A 23,142-nucleotide genomic window follows, 5' to 3' on the forward strand; every position below is an offset into this window, starting at 1 on the left:
GGTGAGCGCGGCATGGAAGGGCCTGCCTAACTGGGACCCGTGGTCCTGCGTCTTCTGGCAGCGACGGGGGTTCTGCGCACGCTGCGGGGCCGCAGCCGCCGGGCGGCGGGCGCCCGAGGGGCCGGGAGGCGAGCCGGGGCCCCCAGGCGGGTGTGGGCACCGTGTCCACAGCCAGCGTCCCCGAGGCCGCGCTCGGGCCATGATGACCGGTGAAGCTGCGCTGCGACAGCGCGGCCGACTTCTTACCGCGCTGTGAGGACCTGTGTGCGCTGCAGGACTCGGTGCCTCCGCCCGCCTTGCGCGCTTTCCTGCAGGAGGGCCTGCTGGACTTAACGCCGACCGCCTCCGCGGGGTGGAATGGGCGCCGCTCCTGAGCACCCTCTGCCCCTGATCTGTATCCTGAGCTTCTTCCAGTCACGGCTTGGTGAGACAGGTTTGTAGTTCCCGCTTCCAGGGGCTCTCGTGTGGGCGCTGCGAAGTGGGGTTTTAGATGGTGCAAGGTGGAGGGTGGGCACTAGAACCGGTGCCCAGTGCCCAGGTGTGAGTGCACTAGGTGGGGCGTGCGGCCTAGGACTCCTGCCAGCTCAGTGACCCCGGCCGAGTGCCTTAACGCTTCTAGGTCTCAGTGTTCTCATCTGGAGCATGGGCTTAACAGGACCCACTCTCTGGCGGTTACAAGGACTCACTCTGTTAATGCTTGTAGACTCTACAGTGTAGAACACTTAGCAGAGTTTGGAGCATCTTTAATTGTTCCATAGATGTTACCTGGTCTGTTGAATGACTTTGCCTGGTACAGACCAAAGCGATTAGGAAATTGATATGTCCCAGTTTCATTTCCTTTCCATTAAAACAGGGTTCAGGAAAAAAAAAATCTTTTTTTCAATAGTCATATCATGTAGTGGAAAGAGCACCAGTGTGAAGGCAGCTTAGGGTTTGAATTCCAGGGCTTATGCTCTCTGTGGCCTGCGCAGGTTACTTTTGAACTGCAATCCCCACACTTGTAAAATGACATTAAAAACCACTCTTTCTGTGGGTTCTTACAATTAATTAAGCACGTTATATGTGTAAAAAGTATCCTGGCACTTGAATGAGTTGTCAGAACCAAGGGCTGCTGGAGACGATGCTTCTGCCCTAGGTAAGCTCCCCTTCTACTGGGTGGCAGGTAAACACAAGCACAGTAGTCAGTGCTCTGGAAGAAGTGAGTTCTGGTGCTGCAGAGCACAGAATCTTTTTTTTTTTTAATTTAATTTTTATTTTATATTGGAGTATGGTTGATTTACAATATTGTGTTAGTTTTAGGTGTACAGCAAAATTATTCAGTTATACATATATCCATTCTTTTTCAGATTCTTTTCCCGTGCACGTTATTACAGGATATGGAGTAGAGTTCCCTGTGCTATGCAGTAGGTCCTTGTTGATTACCTGTTTTATATATAGCCGTGTGTATATGTTAATCCCAAACTCCTAATTTATCCCTCCCCTCCACCTTTCCCCTTTGCAGAGCACAGAGTCTTGGAAGGGAAAGTTCAGGGCAGGCTTCTTGGAGGAGGTGCCATCCTTTCTAAGGATAGTAGAACCTCCTGGGGTGGCAGGAGGGAGCAGTGTGTCAAAGTTTGAGAAATATAAGAAAATATGGCAAAACTAATGTACAGGACTGGACCTCAGGGTTTGGGAAAGAAATGAGAGTTGATACTGGAAACCTAGTGGGGCCCAACAGAAAGGGGCCTTGTTTGTCCTGTCAGAAGTTTGGATGTTTATCCTGAAGGCTGTGGGAAACCCTAAAGAACAGTGAGATGGACTTCTGGTTTAGAAGCTCACTCGGACCTCCATGTGGAAGGCAGTTGATTGGGTGCAGGGTGAATTTTAATCTAAAGGTCCCACTTAAGTTATAAAAGGTTGGACTGGATTTTGGAGATCCGAGAGGGAATGGGTGGGGCCTGGTGACCAGTTAGAAAAGGGAGGGCAGCAAGCGTGGGTGACAGTTTACAGCTGCATCTTTTTGGGAGATACAGAGCACAGTTGGAAGGGATTGGGGGTGGGGAGAGGATCTTACTTCATCTTCAGTGCTTTCGAGGGGCCTGGTAGACGGGTCTGGGCCCAAGGTTCAGATCTGGGCTTTTTGGGAGGACAGGTGTTTGAAGGCATGGGAGAGACTTAGGTTACCCACAAGACGATACAAAGAATCATATGTCTGAGAGTTTTTTAAGTGAGTATATTTGAGGATGTTTATAAGCTGAGAGAAAGTAGCCAGCAGAGGAAGGGTGTGAAGATTTAGGAGAGGAAATGATTGTTCATTTGTTTTCAAAAAGCTGAATACTTATTGTGTGCCTGGCCCTTTTCTTGGATCTGGGGTTCACACCATGTGTTATCTCTTCTGCAAGGACAGTTCAACTCATCCCCTGGTGAAGAGAAGTCAGATTATTCTTTGCATCCCATTCAGGTGTAAGAACTGTTCTGTACCTCTGAAGGGACTTTACTTAACCAGAGTAATAAGTTAGAAATCAAAAGAAATGAGAGCTGGAAGGGACCTGAGAGGCCACGGTACTTAATTTTGCCTAATATTTGACATTGAATGTAAGAAAAGTTTATTGCAGAGCCCATTCTCTTCAGAGTTCCTTCACTGAACTTTCTTTATGTTTTTCATCCAGTGGGTCTAGCTTGTAGATTTTGGCCTCCTCCTAAATTTGCTTCTACATCCATATTATATATTACAGTTTGCCCGGACTATGGCAGAAGCTCCTGGGTGGTTTTGCGGCCCCTGGGCTCATCAGTTCCTCTAAATTCATCTGCCTACTCGGGTTGAGTGATCTTCTAACATAAAAAGATATGCTTAAAATAATGCTGCTAATGGCTTGCCCACACAGAGTTAGTGCATACTAGCCGCCCAGCGTGTGCTCTGCACAGAGGCGTGTAGTCTGAACTGTGCTCGGCCAAGCCTCATGGGGCTCTTTGACCCTGAGGAAGGGGATCTTTTTGTGATCACTCCCTTTATCTAATCGGTCCTTCAGCAGCGGGGCACCTTTTTCTAATCAGCGGAGGCACCCTTACTCAGCCAGTGGTAGTCCCAGGCCTCATCACCTGTGGGATACAAGCCAGGCTCTCTCCCAGGCTTGCTTCGGCCAGCATCTCTATTTTCATTTCTGTCTCTTCTCACACTTGGCCCCCTGGCCTTTAGTCATCCCCACCTGCAGTATTTAAAGTGCCCAGCAGGTGTCGGGCTTGAGCGTCTTTGCACAGGTGCTCCCTGTGCAGTTAATGCACCTCCTACTCCAACTCTGCATACTCTCATCTTTTCTAGATTCTACTTCAGGGTTATCATGAAGCCGTCACTTAGATATAACTTTTTGCCTCCATAGGAACCTCTGTGCACAAAGGTTATGGTTCTTTATCTCATGTGATTGAAATTTTGAGTTTATACATCTCCCTCCTTAATGAAGGCTTTAAGGGCAGGAGTCGTTTCTAATCCTTAGCACAGAGCAGATGCTTTTTTTTTTTTATTTGGATGCTTTTTAGTGATGATAAAATATATGGTTTAAGTCACTCATTTTACAATAATTTTGGTTTAGGTTGTGACAGAAATAAAGTTTACAGAAGTCGTGTTCCTGCGATAAGAAATAAAGATGTGACCTTGCAGTTGTGTAAAGCTCTTAAATGCTGTGTAAGTGTGTCAGGCGCGCTAAGGAAACGAGCTAAATGGGCTAGTTCTTAGAGAGAGCCACTTAACTATGTTAACAAAGGTAAGCCTTCATTGTGTCCTGCCAACGTTTGATAGATAGTTGCTTTTGGAGCAGACTAAAGCAATAAAATTTTAAACTTGTTCTCCCCATTAAAGGGATTGAATAAATCGGCCACTTTGGTGCACCTGTGTCTTGCGAATTGTCCACTTGGAGATGGAGGTTTAGAAAGTGAGTTTCAGTCTTGGTTAAGTCTCTTCTCATCAGACTGGTCTCGTGATTTCCTACACACCATGTTACTTCCTGTCTACCTTTTCTTGGTGTTGTTCATGCCTGGGTTGTCTCCTGTGCCTGCTCAAACCTTGGTCCATTCTCATTTGTACCGTGGAAGTTTGTCATGCTGGATACTGTCAGAACTAATTTTACTTAAGTTTGTGTTAAGCCACAAACCACACATTTTGTATATTTTCTGTTTTTTTGTGTTTGTCTATATTTTAATGTTTCTCTTCAAGAAATATTATGGGAAGGGAAATAGCAAGATGTAAAGAGCAAAAAAGTCATCATTCTCTTTAAATTGTTAGAACATGTATCTGCAATCATAATTATAATGCACTGTGGTATGTGTTAAAATAGGAAATATATGTCACGTCCCGTAAGAGCAGCAAACTCAGTGGTGTTAGTGGGGGTGTGTCATGGAAGTAATCACAAAGCAGGTGACTGTTAGTTGGGGTCCTGAAACATTAGTGTGTGTTCCCTGTGTCCAGTAGTGGTCTGGAGGGGTAAGGAAGCCTGCCTTTCAATTTGAGGGAGCAGAGGGTTTGAGGTCCTCTCTCTTCTATTGCTCTAGTATACTGCATAGCACCTAATAAAATACTGGGTTTATAGTTGACATTTAAATCACTGATTGATCATCAAGATTGGGAAGTATCCTTGGAAATGAAAATAGGAAGAGTCTTAAGATTTTTAGGTTTTTCTTTTTTTTCCTATGTCTCAAAAGGTATGTAGTATTTTACTGAGTGGTTGGGAATAAAGTTTGCAGTATTCAGTGTATTCAATTTTAGTATCTAAATAGAATTAAACTGCTGCTGTAAACTGGAATAACACTTTGTTACTGACAAGTTTTCGAATGCATCTGTTCGTCAATTACCTGTTTGGGAAGACTGTAGTTAATGATTTTAAGAATGTGGCTATAAACCTCCAATTGACTCAAGAAAAGCAAGTAAGTCAAGATTGACAAATGTATAGACTCTTCATCTTATTGTGTGTGTGGTTTTTTTTTTTTCCTTTTAGTTATTTTTCAAGGTGTAAAGAACTCTACCACTCTTAAGACAGTAAACTTCTCGGGGTGTAATCTGACATGGCAGGGAGCAGATCACATGGCCAAGATCTTAAAGGTGATTTTTTTATGTTTGAAGTTTCATGAAAACATACGTGATTGAAGCACATAATATATTGATACAGATGGCAGTTCATTTTTGTCTTTTGATACGTGTGAGTGCAGCTTTCGTTTTGTTGAAAGAATATGACCAGTTTTCAGTTTGGGATTCTGCCATTTAGTAAAGATAGTCCACTTAATTTTAGAAATAAGAGATTTAATATATAATAATATTTTAATGTATTTTTAGTTACTGAAAACATTGATTGTGATACTGTGAAAAAACTATGCCATTATAGTCTTCAAGACTTAAATGAATCAAGTATTTACTAGCTGCTGTAGTTTATAAATTAATAAAAATCACTACATCAGCAATTTGTAAATACAGTTTTTAAAATAATGCCTTAACAACTTTACAGTGGTTATAATTACTGTATTTAGGCCTAAAGTTATTTAATAATTTGACATGAAGCCTTCTGAAGAGTTTGATGGTTCAGATCAAGGGTAGGTAAACTATGGCTGGTGGGCCAGATCCAGCCCGTCGCCTGGTAAAGAAAGTTTTTTTGGAACATAGTCGCACCCATTGTTTACATGATAGCTATGGCTACTTTTAGCCTACGCCAGTGGGGTTGAGTAGTTGCAACAGAAACTGTATAGCCCACAAAGCTGGAAATGTTTAAATTTAGATTTTAAAAATTGAAAAATTCTTTGAGCCTATACAGGGCAAGTCCATTGATCCCTGGGGTTGAAAACAGTCAAGAACTTGGGTGCCTAAGCCAAATGGCCTAGGTTCAAATTCCCTTTCTCCCATTTCATAGCAAGTGACCATGGACAAATCACTTAACCTCTGTGCCTCATTATGAGGTTTAAATGAACTAATTTGTATAAATAGTGCCTGGCACATACTAAGCACTGTGTAAGTGATTGCTGTTATTTCTGCTTGGAGCTTTTATAAGTTATTGTTAATAGAAAAATGACACTAGTGATTTTCGTTTTAGCGTGTCAAAGGCACTTTGAGTCTTTTATTTTTTCAAGAATGTAATAAGACTTTTTTCATTTAAAGTCAATGTTCCCTATTACCAAACTTTATTTTATGAATATAAAGAATTGAATGTCTTTAAGACAATACTTGTGGTTAAATGTCATACCATTATTTTCCCAAGGCGCATCCAACTGGCTGTGCATAGTCCAGACCTCTAAAGTTGGTGTGCATACCCTAGGGAGCATGTGAGATCCATTTTGTAAATATAGTTTTAAAAATAATGCCTGGGACTTCCCTGGCGGTCCAGCAGTTAAGGCTCTGTGCTCCCAATGCAGGGGGCCTGGGTTCGATCCCTGCTCAAGGAACTAGATCCCACATGCCTGTCGTAACTAAGAGCCCACATGCCACAACTAAAATATCCGGCATGCTGCAACTAAAGACCCGGCACAGCCAAACAAACAAACAAACAAATAAATAAATATTTTTTTAAAATAAATAAAATAATGCCTTAGGAGTTAGGAAAAGAACATATTAGAACCTGTTTAGCTTTGTATCACTTAAACACCATCTGTGTAGTTTATAATGTACATACATTATATGTATAGAACTTCGTGTATATAATTTGTTAAAAAATAAGATGCATATTAAAAAGTTTTCTTATGGGTTGCCCAGTCAGGTGTTTGGAGACCATTGGAGGACAGAATGATGACATTTAGAGCCTCAGCAATGATAGAATTTAGAACCAATTCCCTGACTTAGAAGATAAGGAAAAGAATTCATAGACTGTAATTGAGTTGTCCAACTTTACTTAACTGTTCAAAAGCAGGTCATCCAGTGGCTGGAATCTAATCACTGACCAACTAGAATCTGGGTCACTGGACTCGTAAAGCAGCAGTGACTGTTTAATTTCTCAGGTTGATTCTCCTGGCATATATGCTTGATATGTGTGTGTGTAAATCTCTGACATAATAAGCCATACTCAGTAGGCACACCCTGTTTCCTTCTTCAAGCATCTTAATTTCATCCCATTAAATCTTTGAAGTATTAGACTACCAGAAGGCATGAAGAAACCTGGGCTGAGAGTCTTCACTCCAGGAGACCTGATCTTGACTGTATGCCTGGTTTGAGGCGCATCACTCTGAACTGCAACACGTTCATTGGTGACCTGGGTGCAAGTACTTTGGCAGAATCTCTTAGTGAGGATTTGTGGCTTAGAGGTAAATTTAAAATTGAAAATATTGAATTTTTAATATGATATATGCTTAGCTTTTGGCATGATACTGTTATGATAGGATTTTTTTAAAGCTTCATTTTACTGATAACTTTTATTTTACTTTTGATCTGTCTCTAAGAGTTGCATATATTCTTTATAGAAAATACAGAGTAACAAGAGAACAATTACCTATAATCTTAATACTCAGACATAATTATTGTTCATTTTGGTGCATACACTTTCAGTCTTTTATTTTTCTATAGATATATTTGTACATTTAGTGATTACAAAAATAGAATTGTAGTATACTTGCTATTTCATATTCCTGCTTTTTTCACTTAATGATGTATCATGTAGTATTCCATCGTATTGATGTCCCATAGTTTAATCAATTCTTTGCAATTAGATTTACACAGTTTACTTTTCCCTGTCAGAAACAATGTGAATACGTTGTATATATGTCTCTGTGTCCACTGGGATTACTTCTGTAGAATAAGGTCCTAGAAGTGGAATGACTAAGTGTGACATATTTTTAAGACTTTTCTTTTTTTTTTTTTTTTTATACTGCAGGTTCTTATTAGTCATCAGTTTTATACACATCAGTGTATACATGTCAATCCCAATCGCCCAATTCAGCACACCACCATCCCCATTCCACCGTGGTTTTCCCTCCTTGGTGTCCATACGTTTGTTCTCTACATCTGTGTCTCAACTTCTGCCCTGCAAACCGGTTCATCTGTACCATTTTTCTAGGTTCCACATACATGCATGAATATACGATATTTGTTTTTCTCTTTCTGACTTACTTCACTCTGTATGACAGTCTCTAGATCCATCCACGTCTCAACAAATGACTCAATTTTGTTCCTTTTTATGGCTGAGTAATATTCCATTGTATATATGTACCACAACTTCTTTATCCATTCGTCTGTCGATGGGCATTTAGGTTGCTTCCATGCCCTGGCTCTTGTAAATAGCGCTGCAGTGAACATTGGGGTGCATGTGTCTTTTTGAATTATGGTTTTCTCTGGATATATGCCCAGTAGTGGGATTGCTGGGTCATATGGTAATTCTATTTTTAGTTTTTTAAAGAACCTCCATACTGTTCTCCATAGTGGCTGTATCAATTTACATTCCCACATGACTGTTTTTCTTAAGCAGCTTTAATTGTGAGAAGTAAAGAGCACTGGAATTAGTCAGATGGATCTGGATTCAAGTTCCAGTTCTGCCACTTACCACTCTGTATCAGGACTCTCCAGAGAAACAGAACCAATAGGAGATAGATATAGATATAAATATAGATATGATTATAGATTAGATAGACGAGAGATAATAGATAGATAGATAGATGATAGATAGATAGATAGATAGATATTGCTTTAAGGAATTGATTCACACAACTTGGGGTTTGCAAGTCCAAGTCCAGGCCGGCAGGCTGCAAATTCATGTAGAAGTGGATGCTGCCATTTTGGGGCAGAATTTTTTCTTCTTCAGGAAACTTCTGTTTTTGCTCAAAGGGCTTTCAACTGATGAGATGAAGGGACTCTCCTTTACTAAAAGCCAACTGAATATAGATATTAACCACATCTACAAAATACCTTCACAGCCACACCTAGATTAGCATTAGGTTAACTGGACACTGTGGCCCAGCCAAGTTGACACATAAGACTAACCATCACATCATCTATGTGACCTGTGGCAAGTACTCAGCTTCTTTGGGTGTCAGTTTCCTCATCTGTAAAATACTGTAAAAATTGCTCCCCAAAGAATTTGCCTTAGGACTCTTTTAATGAAAGTAACAGAAATCCATTTAGAACTCAAATTAAATAAGGAATTTACTGGCTCATAAATGAAAACTCTGTCTTTGGTCATGGTAAGATTCTAGGTCTCAAATGACATCATTAAGGCTTAGGTTATGTTCCCATTTCGGCCCTGCTTTTCTCTGTTGGCATCATTCCAGAAAAACAAAACAAAACAACCCACAAAACCCAGAATTGTCTCTCAGTGGCTTGATTGGGTAACTTGTCCACACCTGAATAATCATGAGGTCAGGAATGGAATATGCTGACTGGCCAGGCCAGGGTTACATGGCCATCCCCAGAGCCATGGTCCACCCTACCCAATCCATACAGACAGAAAGTGAGGAAGGGTGAATTCCCCCAAAGGAAACCAGGGTGTTGTTACGATAAGAAAGGGAAACAGATGCTGAGCAGGAAAAACAACTCCACTAGAGTTCATCATTTGTCTACCCAGCACTCTACACGTCTTTCCTCCCAAGTAGTAATTTGAAAAATGCTCCCCCTTATACCACTAGACACCAACTCATTCACTTCTGCCCAAAGGAAGATGGTCCAAAGCCATCTACTTCTGGGTTTAGCCCCAGGTCAGGGCTCTCTGAGTGATGTGTGCGCCCTTTGGTCAGGTCCAGGTGTGAGTCTTCATGGTCCCACAACCTGTAGCTAAATAATAAATGTCATCAACCCTGTGTGCCTCGTGTGTCACAATGATCCGAAAGTCATCGGATAACTGCAACTGAAAATCCTCATTGATGATGTGTGACCCCACTGTGGTCACTGGTCCATACACTATATCCCACCTTGCAGTTCGGGAATGTGACGTCATCCCTTCCTGGGGAATGGAGTACATTCCTCAACAAGCCCCCAGTCATACCCCCTGGAAAGCTATCCCTTGTCAACTCTGCTCCTTGACCTCATCTGGGAAGGGCATCAGAGGACTTTTCCTTCCTGGGGTCTGTGCACATTAAAAGCTCATTTGCCACTTGTACGGCGGGACAGGGATGGAGGTGGGGCCGGGGAATTTAGAATTGGCCTAGGGCTTCAGCAATCACAAGCCTTTATTTTTTCTGGACTTGAAATTTCTCCAGCAAAGCAACATTCTGGAAACTTCAAAAGGGCTTTTACCCTTTCCCTTCCCTTCCTGAACACTTCAGTGCTGAAGCCATTAGAGGTAGACCCATTGCAGTGGCTCAGAGAAAGGTGTCTGAGCCCCAGCAGTTGTGAGGAAGGCATTCCTGGGAAGAAGCAGCCAGAAGTAGGGAATCAGTCTTCGAATGAAGAACGTATGGGTGAGGTGCGCGGGATGGAGGACAGCCTGGCCTGGGGAATCCGAGCACCAGTGGCACGCAAAGGGCATCCACCCCAGGTCGGGGGGGTGACCTGACACAGTGTGAGAGCAGAAGTCAGATGGAGAAGTAGGGTCGCTGCTGCTTGGGGGAAGTGGCTTGGCCTGGGGTGTCAGAGCCTAAGTGAGGTCAAGGGCATCTGGCAAAGGAATGGGCCAGTGCAGGGTATCAGAGCTTGTGCCGAGTGAAGAGGGTGTGGTGGGGAGCAGCCTGGCCTGGTGTGGGACGTTAACATTCCAGGCAGGATGGGGAGGATGTCCACATGGGGAGGTGGCGCTGGAGAATTGAGAGGAAGGCATCTGTGTGCGTGTGTGTACGTGCGCGTGCATGTGTGTCCACTGAGAAGGCCTGGGAACAACAGCACCCCTTGCCTACAGACCTTGGAACCAGGGTTCCTTGGAGAAATGGCTGCTTCCCATTCTCAGGTGGAGAAAGTACAAGATGATCCTGGAACGTTTTTTTCCAGAAAGCAATGAAGTACTCAAAAAATGATGGGATCTTGTAAAAAATGATACAGAAGCTAGCTTGAATCCGCTCCCAGACAAGGGAGCATCAGAATAAATAATGAGAGCAACAATTTGCTGAAAAAAAAAAAAAAAGAAAACCGTTAGTCTACATAGATACAGATAAAGGATAAACCTATAGAAAGTTTGATGGGGCATGGTATATTTACAAATTTTTAAAGTACCTGTCCACATATTAAGCCCTCAATTAATGATATTTACCACAAGAATGAACAGAGGCTTATCAATTACAAAGGGGAGAAGAGGAACTTTGCGGTGGAGAAGGCTGGCAGACACCCTCTTAATCCAGTGATCATAGTGGATACCATCAGATACAGGAGAATGGAAATTGTGTGTCACCTTATAGTGTGCAACGAGAAAACCAATTACCACCTCGGTGATGTTCCTGTCAGAGGGACTGCCTGAATTTAATTGTGAGAAAATTTCAGACAAACTAAAATCAGGAGACATTCTTCAAGAGAAATGGACTGTACCCTTCAAAAATGAAAGATCGGACTTCCCTGGTGGTGCAGTGGTTAAGAATCCACCTGCCAATGCAGGGGACATGGGTTTGAGCCCTGGTCCGGGAAGATCCCACGTGCCGCAGAGCAGTTAAGCCCATGCGCCACAACTACTGAGCCTGCACTCTAAAGCCCGCAAGCCACAACTACTGAGCCTGCGTGCTGCAACTACTGAAGCCCGTGTGCCCAGAGCCTGTGCTCCGCAACAAGAGAAGCCACCGCAATGAGAAGCCCGCGCACCGCAACAAAGACTAGCCCCCGCTCATCGCAACTAGAGAAAGCCTACGTACAGCAACGAAGTCCCAACGCAGCCATAAATAAATACATAAATTTATATTAAAAAAAAAAGTCAAGATCATGGCAAACAATAAAGATTGAATATTCCAGATTGAAAGAGACTAGGGAAGCAGGAAACTAAATGAGATGTGTGTTTCTGGAGTGAATGGTAGACACACCAAAATTATTATTATTTTTTGCTATAAAGATCATTATTGAAACAACTGGGAAAATTTGAATAAAGACTGCAGATTAAATAGTAGTATAAACATTCATTTCTTGATTTCTGTTTTGATTGTGGTAAAGTAAGGGAGGGAAAGTCCTTGATTGTAAGAAATAGTAAAATATGTGCAGATAATGGGGCATGGGTCAGAAACTTATCTTCAAATGGTACAGTAAAAAGAAAGTTCTTTGTAACTTCTATGCAAGTTTGTGATTATGATTGGGAGAATCTGCAGCCATTTTTTTGTGGCCATTTTTTTCAATCAAATAAAATATCATGGCTGTTTTTTTTTTTTCAGTGTACCACAATGTCCAAAATAGAACTCTTATTTCCTTAGATATGCTACCTCCTATCTCAGAAAATGGCACCAAACATCCACCCTCTTGCTTAAGGCAAAAGCCTAGGAGTCATCCTGATTCCTCTCTTTCTCTCCACCAGCAAGTCCTAGCAAGTCCACCTCCGGAGCAGATGTTAAACCCGTGCACTTTCCATTACTACTACCACCTCTCTAATACAAGCCACCACGTCTGTGGGTCTGTGAAGGAGGTGTTCATAGAGAGGTCAATGGGAGGCTATTACCTTTGTGTATTCTACAGCCAAGTGTCTGGCAATCGGCTTGAGGCTGTGGTTGATCAGAAGGACACCGACGGTCAGCTGGACTTGAGTGCAGGAGAGCAAAGACGTGATGAACTCGCCCAGCCTCTCTGCATTTGTCTGTCCATCCCTGCAGCTGACGGCAAAAAGTCCTCAATAAAGCAATGAGCACTGCATCACTTCTGCCTTCAAATCTCATACAAGTTCTTCTTTTGGCCAACTCTAATTGGAACTATACATAGAAGGGAGTTCTGGGAAACAGTAGCCAAGTGGACAGAAAGCATTTCCATCACGACATTCTCTGCCCATCCAATCTAAAGTTCTCACCTGGTCCTACTCTGTCACATCACCCCATTATAATTCTCTGGGTGGCATGTATTGCCAGCTGCTGTTGTCTAATTTGTTTATTGTGGAGTTCCCCACTAGAAAGTTAGCTCAGGAGAGCATGGATCTTATCTGTCCTGGTGCCTACTTGATATCCAGGGCCTAGAACAGAGTAGCACATGGAGTTGAATAAATGTCCCTCACTACCTTGCCTTCGACAATTCCTTATTTTTGGATCTGTTCCAACACCCTACTTCCACATGCTGATTTCTTTTATTAAATAGGAATTAATAGAATTCTTTTGGTTTAGAGTAAAAAGAATGTTTACTTAGACTTAAATAAAGGGGAATATATTGGTTCGTGGAATGGAAAAGTCCAGGACTTTTTCAGGTACGGCTGGATCCAGGGTGCTCCCATGTCACTGAGATTTGCTCTGCTTCTTATGCTTTGGTTTCCACCTCGGGCAAGCTTTCCACTCAGGTGGCACCTTTTCTCATGGGTTCAGTGAGAATAGAGTTTCTTTTTGCCAGTAGTTTCAATGAAAGTTCTGAGAGCAGAAGGGGACTCCTCCCTCTGACCCCTGCCCCCATCCCAAAAAAGGTGCCGTTGAGAGAAGGAAGGAAAATGAAAGCCAGCTGGGCAGATACATTTGTTCACTACAGATTTGTTGTGAGGGTCAAGAGATGATATTTTAAAATTTATGACATATAGTAAGCCCTCAGTTACGATGGCTACTACAACAATAATATTGTCATGTAATTATTGCTGCGTGAAAGAATGTTGTACACTTCAGGGTACCAAACCAATGTTGGATGTCATTACCTTCTTCGGAGTTCGTGGGTTTAGACAGTTCAAGAGGGAGGAGAGGAGAAGGGCTCCTTTCCCATGCCCCAGGGGAGGTGGGGTTTTCTGTCTGGGCAGCGGGGTTGGAGGGAAGTCTGGTCCTCCTGTGGTTCTCAGGATGGCCACTTGGTGGCAGCCTTAGCCCATACTGCTCCCGTCCCAGCACCGTCCCAGTTTGACTAGCCTGCTCATCTGGGCTTTCCCAGGAACCTCAGGGTCCCCAGCCCTTCTCAGACCTGCTGCTTGAGACTCTCCCTTGTGCTGGAGATGGGGGCCACGTGTACACAGATGCGATGCACACAAAGGATCTCCACAGTTCCTTGGTGTGTCGGGGTTGCAGTGTGAGGGCAGGGAAGCTTTGGGAGTTGGGGGCATCTCCACCAGGAGTTTGCAGGACTGCCAAGAGGCTGGGTGTGTATTTGGTGAATAGCCTGGGTAGGGGACTCCAGTGGACATTTATCATGTTCAGGTTGCCAAGCACTTGTGAAGCATCCTTGCTCTATTGGAGGAAGGTCTAGCCTTCTGAGTCCTAACCCCCCCCCCAAAAGTTGAAGCCTGAGAACTCATCCCCCAGGCTTCTTTGTCGCTACCAACTGGTCCTAGGTGAGACCCAGAGCCCTGTGACCAGACTCACGGACGTGAGACCCAGCCTGGAGATGAGAACAGCATGAGGAGAGAAGTTCTGCCATTTTTCTGGCAGAGAGTACAGAGGCGTCAGCTTTCTCTTGGAGGTGGCGGGGGGGGGGGGGGCAGATGGTAGCAGCTGAAGGCCAGGTGCCTGACCTGGATGTGGCATTGCTTAGGGGAGAGTGGGTAGTGGCAGATTTCTCATCAGGCCAGCTCTGCAGTTTCGTTACGGGCATTGCTTTTGGAAGCTTGGTCTAAAGCCCTGTTCTCCAGGCCTCCCACAATGGTGTGAGCCATTCAGTCTCCTTTTGTAAAATCATGTTTGGGGTTAATCCACCAGAATCAGCTTTAGTTGCTTGTAGCTAAGAGCCCAGACTAATGTAGGTGCTAACACTGATTTATCACATGCCAACTGCAAGGCCTCTTTTAAATTTCAAATAGTTCTATGAGGTAGGAATTCTCATTTTATAGATATAAGCAAAACATACTCAGAGAGGTTAAGTGCTTTGCCCATGGTCACACAGCATGGACATACCAGAGCCTCAAGTCCAATGTAAGGTATGTTGGTCTCTGGAGTCCAGATCTTTCCACTGTGCCAGGCTCTTTGCCATCAGGTCAGGGACATTATCGGTACCTCCAGTACCCAGCTCAGTGCCTGACACATAGTAGGTGCTCAATAAATATCCGACCTTAATAAATACTGAACAAATAAGTAAATGAAATGCCACAGTCTTTTTTCTTGGAGTGTAGTTGAGTTTGGAGTGTCTTTGGGGTGGAGACATGTCCCGGTAAAATGTCAGGTGAAACTTGTCTTGGAAAGTCTCAACCCTCCTGAGAGCCCTGTCTCCTCCTGGCTCCAGCCCCTCTGCTCCATCTGGAACTTAACTGTCTATCCCCAAAGGTGAATTTGAACGATGGCTGTGATCACGTTGACAATTTGCTTCCTCCACATTTAGTGGTGGCAGGAGCGCAGAGTCACTGCTATCAAAGGAATTGAGAATTTGAACAGAATCATCTGTGCATCTGATGCATCAATCTCCTTTCCTCGTGCCTGAGGAGTGGCTGCCCAGCCTCTATTAAGGACCTGACTGTCCACTTCTAGGGCTGCTCTGAGACAATAGTGTTCCTCTGGTTTGTAAAGCCAGGTTCCCTATAATTCTGGTTCTGCTTGAGCCCACAAGAGTATCACATGGGACGCCCACTCCACTCCCCTTTCTTTTACTTGTTAGGTTTTTTAAAGAATTTAATTAAAAAATTTTAATTCGGGCTTCCCTGGTGGCGCAGTGGTTGAGAATCTGCCTGCTAATGCAGGGGACACGGGTTCGAGCCCTGGTCTGGGAAGATCCCACATGCCGCGGAGCAACTAGGCCCGTGAGCCACAACTACTGAGCCTGCGCGTCTGGAGCCTGTGCTCCGCAGCAAGAGAGGCCGCGATAGTGAGAGGCCCGCGCACCGCGATGAAGAGTGGCCCCCACTTGCCACAACTAGAGAGAGCCCTCGCACAGAAACGAAGACCCAACACAGCCAAAAATAAATAAATTAATTAATTAAAAAAAAAAATTTTAATTCAAGTATAGCTAATTTCCAATGTGGTGTTAGTTTCAAGTGTATAGCGAAGTGATTCAGTTATACACACACACACGTACACACACACACGTATATTCTTTTTCAGGTTCTTTTCCATTACAGTTTATTACAAGATATTGAGTATAGTTCCCTATGCTATACAGTAGGTACTTGTTTACCTATTTTGCATATAATAGTATGTATATGTTAATCCCAAACTCCTAATTTATCTCTCCCCATGGCAGATATCCCCTTTGGTAACCATAAGTTTGTTTTCTATATCTGTGAGCCTATTTCTGTTTTGTAAATAAGTTCATTTGTATCACTTTTTTAGATTCCACATATAAGAGATATCATATGATATTTGTCTTTCTCTGTCTGACTTACTTCACTCAGTATGATAAGCTCTAGATCCATCCATTTTGTTACAAATGGCATTATTCCATTCTTTTTTATGGCTTAGTAATATTCCATTATATATATATATATGTATATATATATATACCACATCTTCTTTATCCATTCATCTGTTGATGGGCATATAGGTTGCTTCCATGTCCTGGCTATTGTAAATAGTGCTGCAGTGAACATTGGGGTGCATGTATCTTTTCAAATTAGAGTCGTCTGTGGATATATGCCCAGGACCCATTCTCTTTTTTAATTGATAAGCCTTCAGGTGTGTGAAGGCAGCCACTTGAAGTCTCCTGTATTCAGTCCCACGCCCTCCCACTTGCTCTCAGGTTTTCTTCCTCAAGTGAAACATATATACTTCCTCCCCATGCTCCTCCTCAGATGTGGATTTGTGTTCCTTCCCCCTCCAGTGGTTCTGCCCTAGACACACCCCACTGGCCTGTGCTTCTTGGATGTGATGCGGGATCTTGTGGTATGAAAGCTGTACCACAAGTGTGGTCTGCCCAGGGCCGGGTGGAGTGTTGGCTCACGTGTTCCTCGCTCTGGGTACCTTATGACTGGGTTCAAATTCTGGCTCTGCTTTTTACTGGCTGTGTGACTTCGGGCAAGTTAGGAAACCTCTCTGTGCCTCAGTTTCTCCATTTGTAAAATGGGTGTATTACAATAATATCTACTTCATAGAATTATTATAAAGACTAACAGAGTAAATATTTAAGTTAATTAGAACAGCGGCTGACATAGTATTCGAGAAGTGTGAAGCAAAAATAAATACAACAGTCAGTGTCAATATCACAAGTATTATTGAATGTCTACACTGCATCACCTCTCATGCTGACTTTATAGCCAATTAAAAATCCATTGTCTTTTTTTCCTTTTTCTTTCTTTTTCAAAAAACAGGCTCTGCTGCTAAGCCCCATCCTGTCAGCACATGCTTCAGTAGTTGGATTTCAGGGAGTGTACAGGAGTTCACATCTATTCCTCGGACACGACATCATCTTGGTTGCTCCTTGTCTCAAACGGCTGTCTTGCTGGGATGCCAACTCTGCCTTCCAGCGTGTGTGATGAAGTGTGCTGAGCCGTGGGCAGTATCTTGCTGACTCCAGACACCCGACTGTGTCTGCAGCCCTTCCTGTCTGTCCCTGCACTACCACAGAGCCTCCTGAAGAAGCCTTTCCCTGCCCTTAGCTGGACGGGCTGGGCCCTCAGGCCAGGTGCCTGATGTTGAAGCGAGATGGTCCCCAGACACCCGCCTTCCAGCCTTCCTCCACCTGCGGTCTCCGGGCCAGCTACAATGGAATCCCGCCACCCCAGACCTGCAGCCTCAGGATCTGGGATCCAGGAATGTGCAATTTATACAGTGTCTCAGGAGACCCAGAAGGCTGGCCGAGGGGATGATGGAGGAGCTCGACCAAATGTGGCTGCAGATAAGTGCCGCCACTGACCTCCCAGCCTGGGCGGGGTGGGGCAGATGTGGCTGCCCGTGGGAGACCCTCTCCTTGTCTCTAAGGACCCGCTTTCTTTCCTCCTGCAGCGTTAGGACACGGAGTATGGCAGGACTTGTGGGCTGGATCCCTGGGCTCCGAAGTGCGGATCCCTGAGAAGTTTCACCCTCTCTCAGCCCAAGAGCTCGTCAGAGCTTCTTCCTCATATTCACTGTCGCGTTTCCAGCAGGCTGCTGATGGCCATCATGACAAGAAGCACTCTAGACAGACAGACCCTGTGGGTTTCCTTGTTCTGGGCTGGGCTTGACAGCCATGCGCCTGGGCTCACCTGCTCAGGAAGAGGCAACCGCACGGTGCTGTCCCCGGCAGGCCAACACACCGACACCTGGACCTGGGGACCGGGAGGCCTCCACAGACCACACCAGCCTGTTCTCCTGCCTTCTGTTTGCTCTTCCCAGCCTCCCAGCCCGGAGATTTTCCCCTTAGAGAAAACTCCACAGAAGGAGGTTCCCTGGGCTAGCTTGGTCAGTTCTGCCCATCAGATAACCATGGGTTTGAGTAACAGGATGGGGTCGATCCAGCTGCAATGTTCTTGCCTTTCATGATCCCCTAACCCGAGTCTTCCCAGCCTGCCTCCATCGTGGAGGGGCTGCTCACTGGCTGGACTTTGTTACCAGCCTGGAGGAAGGTGATCAGGGACTGGGACAGGCAGAGCAGACCCTTTCCAGCCACATGTGAGCCCTGTGACCAGACACTTCCCTGGTCCCTAGGGTGGACTTCTTTAAGACTGAGTGGCACTGCTGTGTGATTCAAGTTCAAAGGCATCTTCCCTGGCCAGGTACAGACCCTGTTTGCACTTATACACACACACACATACACACACAGACACACTCACATAAACACACACACACACACACACATACACATGAACATGGGCAGGTAACCATGGCTGGTGTCCATATAGATATGTTCACTTCATTCATGCATTCATTCACTCCATGATTCATGAAGCAGGCAAATACCAACCTTCTACTTCGTGGCAGGTGCTTTATGAGGCACCAAGATAAAGTAGTGAATAAGATAGACACAGAACCTTGCCTGGAGAAGTTTAGAATCATAGGGAAAGAGAAGCATTAAATTAGACATTAAAAAAAGTGTGGGGTTATGTTAGCTGTGGACACCAGCTAAAGCACGAGAATAGAACCCTGAGGACCTTCTTCAGGGTCAGGTGCAACCCCCTGGGTTGTGAGATCTTGGGGGCATCTGAAAGATCCTGTGTGAGGGGCTGGGTGACAGCAGCTGCTTACAACAGTGAAGAAGCATTTCAATATTTTAACAACCTGATACAACTGTACTTGCGCGTGCCAGCTGTATACTGGCCCTGGAGAGAACATTGAACAGGGGAGTATGCAACCTGGATCAGGTGTCAGGAGATATTTAAGCCGAGACCTGAGGATGAAGTAAGAAAAAAGGATTAGTGGGCACTGCGGGTGCTGGAGAGGATTCCAGAGAAAGTAAGAAACGCTTGGACATGCCAGGACCCGTAAGTGAGAAAGAGCCTGGCATAATTAAGGAAATACAATTTTTTCCACTAACTCTGGCACATGGAGTATGAAGGGAAAATCACTGTGATGGGCTTGGAGAGTAACACGATTAGGGGTCATGTCAGCAACACTGAGAGGGCTGAGGGCTTAGTTTGTTGGAGATTACATTTCTACCACCCCATGGCATGGCAGATTGAAGGAGAAATTAAGTTCAACGTTAGAAAAAAAATTTCATTTCATATTCATTCGAGAGTTTGACCCACCACGCAACCCTGCCAGCCGAGAAAGGCTCTGGGTGCATGGAACACGTGCTCCTTCATGTTTTTAGGTCTCTGCTTAATGCCAGATCCTTGGAGAGGTCTTTGCTGATTCCTCCTTATCAAACAGCCATTCCTCCTTCGGGACCTGCTAGCATCCTTTCCTCACTGCATATTTCTCACTGCATATTTCTCACCGCACTCAGCCTGGACTCATGATATATGTTTATTTAGGTGTAAGCTCCATGAGAGGGGGGTCATTGTTTCCCCAGCATCTGGAACAGTCATGGCCTTGGGGCCAGTGCTCAATGATGTTTGTTGAATGGATCTTGAATGGATGAAGAAAGACCCCATGAAAGGCGGAGAGAAGGGCCAGCACCCAGGGATGGAGATAGCCTTTAGGAAGGGGAAATGCTGCTTCCTTATACGGGAGCCAAGAGATGGTGGGGGGGGAGGGGAAGGGGGCAGAGGGGTTGTAGGTTTTGTGTGGGTGCTTGAGGTTGTTCCTTCCTGCCAACTGTACTTTAGAGGAAGGAAGCAAGACCATAAGCTGAGATGGAAGGCATGGCTGAGGGAAGGGTTGGTTTGGGGAAAGTGAAGACGTGTGTAGCCTATGCACGAGTTGTTGAGAAATATCCGTAAGATTGTCAAGCAGTGCTAGTGTCAGAGTCTAGTTGAGAGGGACTTATGTATTGGTACTATTGTGACTGATTACCTGGTTTCTCTCCAAAGGTGGCCAGCTGTCCAGGGGTGAGCAAAGAGCCGGCAGCCAGATGATTTTCCAGGGCTGAAGTTTTACAAGAGAGACGCAAAGTGAGAACATTGAGGCAAAGGAGTGTTGGATTTTTGGGAATGAGTGGTTGACGTGCTGGACCAGGGAATGGAAGCTGGATACGGAGGGAGGGGGAGGGAGAATGTAGCAAGTAGGGAAAAATCTGGGAGTCAGTGAGTAGCAGACTCAACAAGGACAAAGCGCTGGTTTATTGGGAGTAGCTGAGTGAGAGAGCTGGATGGCCACGGCAGTGTTGGAGGGCAGGGAATATGCGTCTGAATGTCTGATTCAGGCTGGATGGCTGAGGTGATGATCAGGTCTGGGGTTTGGTCAAGGGATTAGGTTGTTCAAGGTCGCTGGAGACGAGGCGTTCAAGCTGTGTGTTGGAAGGGTTGTCTGCATAAAGCACTCAAGTCATGTAGGGTGATGGAGGAGCTTCAGGAGAGCGGAAGATCATGAGCAAAAGTCAAGGCTTTGACAGATCAGAGGCATAGTTAGGAGACTGCACATGGCAGGGACAGCCTGGAATCAGATGGAATCAGATGGTCTTTCATCTTGTCAGTGCAAGCTTGTTCCTCCCCCGACCCCCTGTGTAAGTGCCATTGTTCTAAGTGCCAGATAAAGAGTCATTCAGTTTCTTCCTTGACATAGAGCTGCCTCTGAATTTTCTTTTCTGGGTTCCGTGCTTGGTTCTCTCCTCCTCTTCATCTATATTCATTCCTGGGTGACCTCACCAAGTGCCAGGGTTTTAAACCCAAGCTCTGTGCTGCCAGCTCCTACCTGTGTCTCCAGACTCTTGAGCTTCAGTCTATTCAAAATCTTCGCTAGGATGTTCACATGGATCTCAGACTTAAAGTGTCCAGAACCAGAGTCTGCATCCCCAAACTCTGCTTCTTCTTTACTCCTTTTAGAGAGTAAATGGCAATTCCATCTTTTCAATTGTTTTGGCCCCCAAATCTGGAAGTCATCCTTGACGCCACTCTCAAACCCACATCCAATCTATTATCTATTTTTGACGGTTTGATGTTCAGCAGAGCCAGAATCTGGCCACTGTCTGCTTCCACTGGATCCAGCTTGCTCCACACTCTCCATCTTGTCTCATCTACATTATTGCCTCCTAACTGGTACCCTTACTTCCTCTCTTGCCCTGCTCTGGTCTATTCTCTACCCAGCAGCCGGAGTGACAATTTTAAAACTTAAAAGTCATGTCAGTCTTCTGCTAAAAATTTTCCTTTGGCTTTCCATCTTAGTTGAAGAAAAAGCCAAAATTCTAACCATAGTCTACAGACCCTATGTGATCTAGCTGTGGATACCACTGACTTATCTCCTACCTCTTCAGCCTCTGTCCTACACCATCCCTTGCTCTTTGCTCTGGCCACACTGCCCTCCTTGCTCTTTATCAAACACACTAGGCAAGTCCTTACCTCAGGACCTTTGCACTTGCTGTTCTCGCTGCCTGCGATATCTTCGTTCAGATACTTGCATAATTCAGTAGCTCACTTCTTTCAGGTCACTGCCCAATGTCATCATTTCAGAGAAGACTACTCTGACCTCCCCCCTCACCTGGGCTTATTGTTGTCCATAGGACTGACCACTCCCTGATTTAGCCACGATAGGCTAAATAACGTTATGGTAACAGATCCCAAGGTGAAGTGGCTTATAACATAAAGGGTTATCCAGTGGTATGCTGAAGCCAGCTTGTACTGGATCAGAAGAACCAATTGTTAAATTTTCAGGAAATTTGTCAGTGTTAAGCACGGTCATTATTAAAAGTTAAATTACATAACCTTCCAATTAACAAACATTAAAAATGAGGGTAGTACGTACTCAAAACACATCAGATCTCCATTGTTTTACAACATTTTACTATTATTATTAATGTATATGAAGTTTATTATTATTACCCCATATTATTATGACCTCTGTGCTTGAGGTTATCTATGTCTTTTTTATTTGTATTGTGGAAATACTAATATATAATATGTGCTACTGTGCATTTCTACCTAACTCCTCATGCAGTGATGACATGTAGAAATCAGCCATATTGGGAATATTTACATACCCCTGAAATCAGTAAAGCTACAAATCAGGGTTTGATTGTTTTTGTGTCTCTCTGTGTGTGTTTATCTAGACTTAAAAAAGTGATGGGGAAAATACTTATGATGCAGATTAAACTTCAAAGTGTGTCACGTCTACAGCCATTACACTGTGAATAGCAAAAACTGAAGCAGTATTCAAAAACTTACACCTGATTTGGCAAAGAGGTTTCTCACCACTGATGAATGAGTGAAGTTCTGACCCATAGGTCTTCATCGTGTCACTTTCGTCTTACTTATTAACATAAATGAATATATCAGGCAACATTCATGTTGGAAGTACGCTCATCCATCAATTGCAGCCATAGGTTGATTATGGATACAAGACTTCAGCAAAAATGAACCAAAGCATCTGTATCAATTGGGTACATGGCATTTCAGTGTAGAGTAGTTTGTTTTACTATTTGTAAACTGCATTCTTTATATCAGCAAAGTTTCTAATAAACATACACACACACCACACGCACCCCGTACTTACATACCCACCCCTCCCCTCCTGCTTTGGAGAGCTGGTTGTTAAACATTCACTGGGTTGATCCCACATGCACACGCCATGCCCATCATGGGTCCTCTGTTCACACCCCTCACTCTGGGCCCAGGTGATGGCACTTCTACCACGTGCAGTGTTGCTGACTGCTGTGGCAGGGGAAGAGACCCCCTGGCTTTCAAAGGCTCCACCTAGAAGGGACATGCACTCCCCTGCTCCTATTTCATTGTGGGAAGCAAGCCACATGGCCACATCTACTGTAAGTGAACA

At 44.4% G+C, this 23,142-nt stretch overlaps 1 protein-coding gene across 8 annotated transcripts; it reads left to right on the plus strand.

Annotated features, from left to right (window-relative positions):
- Positions 1 to 7: 7 nt before the first annotated feature.
- LOC309606477 (centrosomal protein of 78 kDa-like) lies at positions 8 to 22,391 on the plus strand. 8 transcript variants are annotated; one of them, XR_014231866.1, is made up of 6 exons: positions 8 to 433; positions 3,567 to 3,737; positions 3,833 to 3,905; positions 4,965 to 5,068; positions 7,074 to 7,248; positions 17,172 to 22,391. XR_014231866.1 is itself a non-coding variant. In XM_082343641.1 (5 exons), the coding sequence occupies exons 2-5, from the start codon at positions 3,726 to 3,728 to the stop codon at positions 17,334 to 17,336; spliced, it is 354 nt and encodes a 117-aa protein (XP_082199767.1). In that variant the 5' UTR covers positions 8 to 433; positions 3,567 to 3,725; the 3' UTR covers positions 17,337 to 22,391. The 8 variants fall into 8 exon arrangements, 1 of the variants encoding a protein (XP_082199767.1); XR_014231867.1 differs by lacking the exon at positions 3,833 to 3,905; XM_082343641.1 differs by lacking the exon at positions 7,074 to 7,248.
- Positions 22,392 to 23,142: the final 751 nt, after the last annotated feature.

The sequence above is a fragment of the Balaenoptera borealis genome, assembly GCF_965194805.1.
Source record: "Balaenoptera borealis genome assembly, chromosome: 11".
In the NCBI taxonomy this organism is placed as follows: Eukaryota; Metazoa; Chordata; class Mammalia; order Artiodactyla; family Balaenopteridae; genus Balaenoptera; species Balaenoptera borealis.

Coding starts and splice junctions, on each gene's coding strand:
- LOC309606477 (XM_082343641.1), top strand. Junction 3,906..4,964: donor TGGAGATGGAGGTTTAGAAA/GTGAGTTTCAGT, acceptor TTTTCCTTTTAG/TTATTTTTCAAGGTGTAAAG. Junction 5,069..17,171: donor ACATGGCCAAGATCTTAAAG/GTGATTTTTTTA, acceptor TTCAAAAAACAG/GCTCTGCTGCTAAGCCCCAT.